Raw genomic sequence first — 10515 nt, 5'->3', positions numbered from 1 at the left:
GGCCGGGTTCGGCTAGGCTTTATTCAAACGCTCCAGTGTTGCTGTCCGTTTGCCCCAATGCAACCGACCTAGGGGAGGCCGGGCCGGGGCGCCCTCGGTGGCCGGGGACGGCGCCGGGCCCACCGCGGCGGGGACGAGGCGGCAGCCGCGCAGGCCACAGCGCCCCCTCGCCGCCCGCGCGCACGACTTCGGGCCGCGTCGCCGCTCGGCCTGCCCGCCTCTCCTGGGAGCCCCGGTCAAGGAGTGGAGGGCGCCTCGCTCTCCGCCGCCGCAGCTCTCCGAGGAGGACCTAGAGCCCAGGCCGCCGTTTCCCGGAACTCGGCCTCCAGGAAACCGCGGGCTCCTGGAAACACGCGCGTCCACGCCGACTCTTTCCAAAAGCATCGGCCACTGTGGGGACAAGAAACAGAAACGTGACGCTGTTAACCCCCCCTTTTTTTTAATGCAACCATGGGGCAAAGTGGGAGGGGGGCGGAATCCACCGTAACCCCGAAACGGAACTGCTCAGATCCATCGTTCGTGTGAGCGCGCTTTCAGGGCACGCACCCGGTTGGCCTGAGCGCCGGCCCTTTCTCTTCCATCCCAGTGACGAGGGCAACCGAAAGTGACAAGAGGCCCAGTGTCCATCCGGACCCGGCGCTCCACAGGCCTGAACGGCCTCCTCGCCCGTGAGCGGAGCATCCGGGTCCTGCTCCCCGAAAGCGGAGGCCGTGGGGCCCGGGCGCTCCCCGCGGTGACCCGAGAGGCTGCTGCAGGATTCCAGGCCACCCTCACAGGCGGCCGCGCGCCCAGCCATCGCGTTGAGCCCCAACACTTGCAGCCTGTTCTTTCGATTGAGTTTTTAGAAAAGAAGCCCAAGCCAACTTTAAGAAAAGGGAAAGTGATTTTATATACATATATAAAAAAATCAGAGAGCTTTAAAGCGAAACGGAGTTTATATATCCCGATAACAATGCAGAGCGTAAGTGTTAATGTCTCTGCGTAGGCATTTTAATTTGCTACAGTCACTACCAATAAAAACGGCATGTAGTGCGATTCGACTGTTTAATAGTGCAAGGTAGACGGCTTTTATTAGTAGCAGGCAGCAGTATGGAAAATTTAGATTTCAGTGGAGGAGTATAATTGCTGGGGGGGGGGGGGGGCGGGTGGAGACACTGAGCAGAGACTGTCTTCCGGATCAGCTGCGCTGAGCTGCGGGTAGAGCGCGAGCGGGCAGCCCTTTCTGGAGAAGCACCCTGGGCGACGCGAGACCCTCCAAAGCCACGTGCACATGTCTGGTTACACACTTAATTGATGTCAAAATCGAGTGTATCGGAGCTTATGCTCCCTGCTCCAAACTGGGGATGTTTTTGTAATAATTCGCTGTTTTCTTTTCTGCCCCTGGCAGAGATCAAGCCCTGGAGGTGGGGGGTGGGGGGGTCGGGGGAGGAGGGAGGAGGGGGGGGCGGCCCCAAATGCTAATGAGACAACAGCAGGAACTGGTCTTTAGAAATGGAAATACTCAGGCCAGTCCTCCTTGGAGATAAAAATTAGACCTGATTTTTTCTTTTTTCACTTGAACTATGTAATTGGAAGCGAACCGAAGGCCTGGAACCTGATCCGGCGCTATGAATGTTGGTCATCCGTAGTGTGTCTGTTTCATTTCGGCCTCTTCCTGGCCGAATTCCCTCCCGGGAAGACCACGGATGCCGCGGACCCTAGGAAAAGCGGGCTCCACGGGGCTGCTGCGGCCTCTGACTCTCCCCGCTTCCTTTTCCTTTTTAACAGCGACAATAATTGATTTAAAACAACTGCCCTGAACTGAATTAGGGCGTCCTGCTTGGGGTCAAAGGATTGCTGAAACTCACCTGCTGGGCCCTCGAGGCGGTGCGGGGTGGGGTGGGGTGGGGTGGGAGTGAGAGTTGGGGTGGGGTGGGGCGAGGGGCGGGGGAGTGTGTGTTTGGGGGTGAGGCGGCTAGGCAAGTGTAGAGGGTGCAGGCTGGGATTTGTAGGCGGCGCTGGGGGCTTGGAGAGGAGAGCCGCTGTTGGGGGGACAGGCGAGGGCGAAGCGGTTTGGGGGAGAGTGGGGAGGCAGCTGGGGTGAGGTGCCTGGACTTCACCTACCGGGGGGGCCACGGCCTGCAGGCAGAGGAGGGTGGGCCCTACTCAAGTCCAATCCTGCAGTTTACAACTGGTCTCCCTGGATCTGGGGGAAGGAAACACAGCCTCGAAGGTTCCGCAGGCGGTCAGGCCCGAGCTGGAGCCTCCTGGTCCTCGCGCTGCAGCCGCGCCCCGCAAGAGGCCGCATGGCGCCCGGGGTACCCGGGAGACAGAGACCCGAACGCGATCACCCTGGTCCCTCCGCGAGCTGCCCAGCCAACCGGGCTGGGAAGTGGGCCAGGGGGGTGGGTAGGCGGTAGGGTAGCGGGGTGGGGGGTAGAGGAGTAGGGGGTGGGTAGGGGGGCGAGTAGGGGGGGCGAGTAGGGGGGTGGGGGGGCGGGTAGGGGGGTGGGGGAAGGAGAGGCTGCGGCCCGGAGCTATGGCCTACCGCGTTCCCCGCCCCCCGCAGGAAGAGGCACCTGTTGTGTTGACCACCACGCCGGGGCCTCGCACAACCCGCCGTCCCCCCACCCAACCGTGCGTCCACTTCCTAAGCGCCCATCGGTGGCCCCATCTGCCACCCACCCCCCAGCCCAAACACCAGACGCCCTCCTCCACGGCCCCGGTGGGGGAGGGTGGAGGAGGCCCATGGAGAAGAGTGTCTGTGGGACTGGGTCCCAGAGCTTCCTGCCGAGCGCATCGCCGCTGGGCCCCGCGAGGCGGCCCCCGGGTCGCCTGTTACCTGCGCTACGTGGGCAACCGCGTGCGCCGCCCGCGCCCCCGGCCTGTGACTGTCTCGTCCCTTCCCGAGTGACAGCGAGGCTCCACGTCCTGCCAGAGGCGGTCTGTCCGCTGACGATCGTTTCCCCCGAGTGCTTTACAATACAAATCCGAAAGAGGCGTCAACTTATTAAAACAAAATAAAAAACCCTTTGGGGGAGGCGGCGGCGTCCTGGAGAAGCACTGGAGGCGCGGGCTAAACCTCATCCGAGAGCAGAGTCCTGACACCCAGGGCCCGCTGGCCACTGCGGACCTCGGGGCAGAGAGCTCACCTCAGGGCCCTCCTGGAGGCTCGCGACGAAGGCGCCCGGGATCCGGGTCCGCGGGGGCACGCCGGGGCGGTGCGGGGCCGGCGGCCAGCCGCGAGACCCCGCGTGGAGGCTCGCCCCGTGCGGCAAGCAGGGACGGACCGGGGGAGGTGGGCGAGAGAGCCGCGCACGCCGCCCCCAGGAGGACCCGGGCCATGGTGCCGCACTCCCACCGCATCACCCGTAGCTCCGACCCGGGCACGAGGGTCCGGCGCGCAGTCCGCGGCCTGTGAGGGGGGCCCGGGCCGCTCCTCCACCCCCCCCCCCCCCAAGTGGCAGCGGGCGGCCTCTGCCCGGGTCCTTGCGGGCCGAGCTGGGGGCGGGGCAGGGAGAGGGGGCAGAGTGGCGGGCTGGGGCGAGGGGGGCAGCCGGGAAGGCGGGGGGCGCGGGGGCGGGCGCCGGGAGTCCGCGCGAGTGGGAAGGGGGCGCGCGCACTGCCCGGTGCGGCCGGGCTGCGGGCCGGGGGCTGGGGCTGCGCGAGAGGCGACTGAGCCACAAAAGCCTGCGCGTCCTGCCTCCCGCTCCCCCCGCCCCTCCGCCCGCCCCTCCCCCGGCGTCCCCGCCCCTCTCCCGGCCGCGGCCTGGCGGCGGGAGCGGGCGGAGCCGGCGGAGCAGGGGAGGGGGCGGGCGCCCGAATATGCAGATGAGCCCGTGACGGACAGCTCCGCGTTCCAATGTCCCTCGGAAACTCGAGCGCTCCTTCCTCAACTCCTCACTCCCGACTCCAGACTCCCCCAAACCCCGACCGCCGGCCTGGCGCGCGGCTGCGCCCACCGGCTCCGAGCTGCCGTTGCCGCCAAAGCCGCCGTCGCCGCCGCCCCGCCGCCCCGCCGCTTCCCCGGCCCGCGGGGCCGCCCGGGCTAGTGCGCGGGCCGGCCTGCCTCGGCCGGCGGTCCCCGCGCCCGCCGCCGCCTCCTCGCGCCCCGGCCGGGCGTGGATGGAGGGCGCCGCGCGCCCTGCCCGCTGCTCGGCGTGACGCGGGCCCCCGCGCCCCGCGCCCACCATGTCCTACCCGCAGGGCTACCTGTACCAGGCGCCCGGTTCGCTGGCGCTATATTCGTGCCCGGCGTACGGCGCGTCTGCGCTGGCGGCGCCGCGCAGCGAGGAGCTGGCGCGGTCGGCGTCGGGCTCGGCTTTCAGCCCCTACCCCGGCTCCGCGGCCTTCACCGCGCAGGCGGCCACCGGCTTCGGCAGCCCGCTGCAGTACTCTGCCGCCGACGCCGCCGCCGCCGCCGCCGGCTTCCCGTCCTACATGGTAACCGAGCGCGGGCTGGCGGGCGGGGTCGCGGGATGCCGGGAGCAGAGACCCTGGTCTGTGATCGGCGAGCCGGAGGGTCGCGGGGAACGTGGTGTGGGAGGCGGCTCCGCAGTCGCGGAGTTGGGGCCGTGCGAGGCCGGCGGGGACGAGAGGCGGGGCGCTCGGCCGGCGAAGTCCGGAGCGCGGGGCTCCGCGCGCCCTTCCCTTCGGCTGTCGAGGTCATCTCCCTCGAGCCCGAGAAGTGCGACTCCGCTGGGGTCGGGACGGGATCTGGCCTGGGTGGCCCTCTTTCAGGCGCCGAAGCTGGGCGAGGAGTCTTGAGCTGGCCGGGGCTCGCTTCTTCCGGTGCGGGGAGTAAGGGTCGGCGCCCCTGGGGCCTCCGGGGCGATCGCCAGGCGCTGGGTACTTCCTCGCGGGGCTTGGGGGTCACAGGACTGGGGAAATCAGCGGAGCCTCCGCCGCGGCTCCGGGGCCCGGCCGGGCCGCCCAGATCTTCGCCTTCGTCTGCCCCACAGGCCGGTGCTTTAGAAAAACATGTCGGCCGGCGTGCGGCCCGCTAAGTGCCGCCTCGGTCCCGCGCGCCGAGAGCAGCCCCTGCGTCAGGGGCCCCCGGGTTGGCCCGCGCTCCTCAGGCTCCGCGGCCCGGCCAGGCCCGGGGGCTGGCAAAGTGCGTTTTAGACGCTGGAGGCCCGGACAGGGGGGCATGGTGGCCACCTCCCGCCCTCGGCGGAATTCCAGAGCAGAGACCGGGTAGCCGGGGCCTCGGTGCTGGCTGTAGAAGTCTCGAATTTAAACGTTAAAGGCTGAATTAAAATGCTAATTGCCGCGTATTTGAAGAATTCGAAACGGTGACTGGCTTCGAGTTGCAAATTGGATTTGCCGAGCTTTAGAGCTGTGAATAGCGGAGCGGGGGCTCTGGGGTGTTTTTTTTAACCATTTAAGGGAGGGGAACGGGAGTAGGAGGAGGCGGCGACTCTTCACACCAGGAGAAATTTAGATATCAAGAAGCTACCTGCGAGCCTGTGTGTGCGGGCCTGTTCGTGCACGCCCGTGCCAGCGGCTCAGGGGCACTTGGGGCCAGATGTGTCATTTTTAGGAAAATGAAATCGTTGGAAAATTTGGGAATAAAACCGCAGCGCTTTCCGAGATCCACAGCTGGCGTCAAACGACCCGCTGCGTCCTCCGATCTGTTGCTGCGGGAAGGCGCACTCCCAGCGCCGGGAGGCACCGTGGGAAAGGCGGCCGCGGGCGGGCGGAGGGGTCGCCGGGGTGCTGACGCCTGTCGGGCCCTCGGACGACCGCTCACCAGGCTCTTGTCGGTTGCAGGGAGCGCCCTACGACGCACACACGACCGGGATGACGGGCGCCATCAGCTACCACCCTTATGGCAGCGCGGCCTACCCGTACCAGCTCAACGACCCGGCCTACCGCAAGAACGCCACGCGGGACGCCACGGCCACGCTCAAGGCCTGGCTCAACGAGCACCGCAAGAACCCCTACCCCACCAAGGGCGAGAAGATCATGCTGGCCATCATCACCAAGATGACCCTCACGCAGGTCTCCACCTGGTTCGCCAACGCGCGCCGGCGCCTCAAGAAGGAGAACAAGATGACGTGGGCCCCCAGAAACAAAAGCGAAGATGAGGACGAGGACGAGGGCGACGCGGCAAGGGGCAAGGAAGAGAGTGCCGACAAGGCCCAGGAGGGCACCGAAACGTCGGCGGAGGATGAAGGTGAGCTCGGCCGAGGCGGCGCTGGGGCGCCAGAGCCGCCTTCTTCCCAGGCGGGGCGCCGAGCTGAGGCCGGAGAGCAGGCTGCCCGTCCGCCCGGCGCCTCCGGGGCCCAGCGAGAGCGCCTCCCGCTCGCAGCGCGCAAGCAGGGAGGTCAGGCTGCCCGGAGGACGTGGCTCGGGTGGGGTCGGGGTTGAGGGATCGAGGGGGTGGGGAGCGGTGGGCAGCGGGGCCCCGGGTGCCAAGACCGTGCCCCCCCCCTCCCCGCGCCTCTGCAGGGATCAGCCTGCACGTGGACTCGCTCACCGACCACTCGTGCTCCGCCGAGTCGGACGGAGAGAAGCTGCCCTGCCGCGCCGGGGACCCCCTGTGCGAGTCGGGCTCGGAGTGCAAGGAGAAGTACGATGACCTGGAGGACGACGAGGACGACGACGAGGACGCCGAGCGGGACCTGGCGCCGCCCAAGCCCGTGACCTCGTCGCCGCTCACTGGTGTGGAGGCGCCGCCGCTGCTGAGCCCCCCGCCCGAGGCCGCGCCCCGCGGGGGTGGGGGCGGCAAGACGCCCCTGGGCAGCCGGACGTCGCCGGGCGCGCCGCCGCCCGCCAGCAAGCCCAAGCTGTGGTCTTTGGCCGAGATCGCCACGTCGGACCTCAAGCAGCCGAGCCTGGGCCCGGGCTGCGCGCCGCCCGGGCTGCCCGCGGCCGCCGCGCCCGCCTCGAGCGGGGCGCCGCCGGGCGGCTCGCCCTACCCCGCGTCGCCGCTGCTTGGCCGCCACCTCTACTACACGTCGCCCTTCTACGGCAGCTACACAAACTACGGGAACTTGAATGCTGCGCTGCAGGGCCAGGGCCTGCTGCGGTACAACTCGGCGGCCGCCGCCCCCGGAGAGGCGCTGCACGCCGCGCCCAAGGCCGCCAGCGATGCGGGCAAGGCGGGCGCACACCCGCTCCCGGAGCCCCACTACCGGCCCCCGGGCGGCGGCTACGAGCCCAAGAAAGGTAGGCGACCCGCGGGGCCCGGGGGCGGAGGGAGGGGGGCGGCGGGGCCCGGCGGGCAAGCACCCCGCAGGAGCCGGGGAAGGGAACTGGGCACCTGTAGGTCTGGCCAGGAAAGCTCTGTCCTTTAACCGGGAACGGGTAACGGACGGCTTTGCACTCCCAAGTTAGAAGTGAAGGGGGGCGGGTGAAGACAGAAAGTGGGTGGGGGGCCAGGCGATCCTTCCTCGAGACCGCGACAGAACTGACCCCCTTATTACTGGCTTTTCATTTGATTTATTATTCCTGTTGTTGGTGTCGTCCGGACTGTTTTCAGTTTGGCAAATACAAATCGACGCCAAATGTAGCTTCCCTCCGGGGTGGGCGTCAGCCTCCGCGCTTTCTGTCGGTTCCTAGTCTCAGCTCAATCTCCTCTTCTGCCTTCGGCTGCAAGGAGATAAAGCCTTCTGCTTCCTCCCAGGGGCCTCCTCTTTCTAAATCGCCAGAACAGAAAACCAGAGTCCGTTTTCTCCCTCCCTTTCTTTGCCTCGCCTCTGTTACTCCTAATGGAGGCTTGAGCCGATCAGACCTGTAAAGGAGGTCAAGGGGGCAGAAAATGCAGAAATGTGACAGGCGCATGTCTCAGGTGGCGGGTGGTGGCGGGGTGCAGCGGGTCCTCCAGACGCTTGGGGGTTCGGGGAAGGGCAAGGCGTGCCTGGGTAGCGCGGGGCTGGTGGCCGTGAGGCTGTCGGGAGGCAGATGGCTCTGGGGTCGGGTCCTGACTAACTGCCCCCTCCCCTGACAGATGCCAGCGAGGGCTGCACCGTGGTTGGTGGGGGCGTCCAGCCCTACCTATAGAAGGGCCAGCAATGCAAGTAAGTGGCTCCCTGGGGTCCCCCCTCCCCACACCCCTTGCAGAACCTCCCGGCACCAATTGCCCAGCAAATTCGCCTTATGTGTGTTTCTTGCTTCTTGTCATGGGGTCTGAGGATAGCCTTACTTCTCTTTATTTTTTTTAAGTGGGAGAGGATTATGCTGCTTTGAGAGCTCCTCTTTTTTTTTTTTTTGCTCAAATTCTGCTTAAAAAAAGAAGTCACTTATATTCATTGCATCACTGCTGTTGTTTTCTCTTTGGAAAAACAGATTCTTAAAATCTGGGTATTTGTATGCAATTTGGAACCTTAAAAAACTACGCTAGACACTTAAAAGGCACTTGCTTTCCAGAGCTAGTGCTCCTGAAACTGGGGGTATCAGACCCCTTTCTAGATGACATTTGCAGTCAGACTGGAGAGACATAGAAATACTAGTCTTTTATCAGGCCTGTCCCCGTGTCCAGATGGACTAGATAGGATCCGCAGTTTGCCTGGCTGACAGTAGTATCTCGAAAAGAAAACTACTTTACAAGTAGGCAGAATTACTCATCACAGATCTTGAAGGTGGGCAAGAAGCGAAACCTTTTGAGATGGACCCTTTTTAGAATGTGGTGATACTGATGGGGGCTGAAGGATTTGGGATGACTTGGTTTTTTCCTTGGTCCACAGGTAGGTGTCACAATTGCTTTGGAAAAATAAAAGTCAGCAGGCCATTCTCTCCTCCCAAGTTCATAAATATACAGATATATATATATATATATATATATATATAATGACCTCTAAATCCGGACCGCATCTTGTGCCACTGTAAAAAGGAAGGACCCACAGGGCACTGCCAACCCACAGACTCTATCGGAACAGACTTTTGTTGGACATACGTGAATTTGTTGGCATAGTATAGCTTCCCCAATGTATGTGTGACTTTTGAAAACAATCTTTTTTCTCAGGATATCTTGAATTGATCACTTCATTGCCACGGTATATATTCTATAGGTGTGATAGGATTTACTGTAAAATTTATTTGTAAAAGATGTACACAGTAGAAATAAAACGTGATTATAGAACTTGAGTACTTAAGAAGTGGAAACAAATTTGATATTTATTTTTATAATGATATAAAGCTTCTAGTAATTTATGCAAGTTGTATTGCAATGGAATCTAAACCTTTTGTAAATAAATTCTGCCTGGTTTTTATTTGAACATTGCTGGTTATACAATCTTTGTTGGTTGTTTAACAAGAATTCTTTACTAATTTATATCTTAAATTGTAAATAAAAACAAACTAGTCTACAACAATGTGGTGTTTGGGGCTCCTTTGTCCTGGAAGAGTCTTCGGGTGGGGAGCCCTGGTGATAGCAGCCCCTCCCCCAGGTGGTCTGACCTCAGTCTCTTAATGAAAATGTGTAAAGTAATCCCTTCCTTCTGCTCCTGCAAGAAGGCAGAGGCAAGCAGTACACAGTAGGGAGATACGCATGGTTTTACATTATTTATATACACATGCATTATAAGAAAATCTGGATTTTGTGTTCTGAATATGCAAATGGTTGTTAGTGTACATTTAAAAAACTTGGCAAAATAAAATGATCTGATACCCCATGCATTAGGATCCCTTGGACATTTATTTCTGGGCTTACTGAGCCTCCTCAGTAACTAGAGTATTGTGAGTGGATAATGTGGATAATATGAGGTATAAATGATGCCCCCACCATAAATTATTGAGTGAAATAATTGTTTGTTTATTTGAATTATCCAAATTGGCGTAGATTTTTCAGATTTATTGACCGACTTCTTAACTCTCCTTTTCATATAACTCATGTTAAACACAAGGTGAAAATCTGGGGAGGAGAGATTCATTTTCCTTTCAGTGGCTCTTAGCCTTGCCCTGGGGGGAAAGAAAAGTTTAAAGAACCCTAGACTATTGCCTCGTTATTGTGTGACTCACTACCTAATTCTAGGACAAGTCTACAATTTGTAGTCAAGGAACATATTCCCTTTGATTAGTATCATAAAAGCAGCAATACTGTCACTTTAATTTTCAGCAAAATTATATGGATACCCATATAATATAATTTCAGAAAAGAAATGAACAATCATTTATTTCCTCTCCAAAGATAAATTGAGTGAATATAACTTACGGTTATAAAACAAGAATAATAGCTTCTTAGATTGCCCTTTAATCAATCATACACTTATTTTTCAAGAGGTTCATCTATTTTATTCCATGATTAATAATGTTGCAGCCTGAGCGCATTATTGGATCCCAGCGGGGGTCGGCCCGGATGCTTTTAGCTGCTTTGGAATGGTCAGTTGGGGTTCATTATGGGCTGATATTGAACAATTTATAAAATCTTGTCTAAACATCTGCCGGCTCTGATAGGCCGATGTGTCTGAGGATGGGAAATTGCCGGACCAGTTGATATTGACAAACGGATCTCTCTCCAGTGGCTTTTTGTGCCGTGGAAATTAGTGGCCTCTTGCTGGGGTCTTGTTAGAAAGGGTATTTGAAAGTAATCTT

At 60.5% G+C, this 10515-nt stretch overlaps 1 protein-coding gene across 1 annotated transcript; it reads left to right on the top strand.

Annotated features, from left to right (window-relative positions):
* Positions 1–3956: 3956 nt before the first annotated feature.
* On the top strand, positions 3957–9596 carry IRX2 (iroquois homeobox 2). Its single transcript, XM_020882470.2, has 5 exons — positions 3957–4422; positions 5752–6157; positions 6433–7152; positions 7934–8003; positions 8670–9596. Exons 1-4 carry the CDS (start codon positions 4171–4173, stop codon positions 7984–7986), a joined length of 1431 nt encoding a protein of 476 aa, XP_020738129.2. The 5' UTR covers positions 3957–4170; the 3' UTR covers positions 7987–8003; positions 8670–9596.
* Positions 9597–10515: the final 919 nt, after the last annotated feature.

This window comes from Odocoileus virginianus, chromosome 14 (assembly GCF_023699985.2).
Source record: "Odocoileus virginianus isolate 20LAN1187 ecotype Illinois chromosome 14, Ovbor_1.2, whole genome shotgun sequence".
Taxonomy (NCBI): domain Eukaryota; kingdom Metazoa; phylum Chordata; class Mammalia; order Artiodactyla; family Cervidae; genus Odocoileus; species Odocoileus virginianus.
The sequence above is the reverse complement of the archived record's forward strand: the minus strand, read 5'-3'. Positions and strand labels throughout refer to the sequence as shown.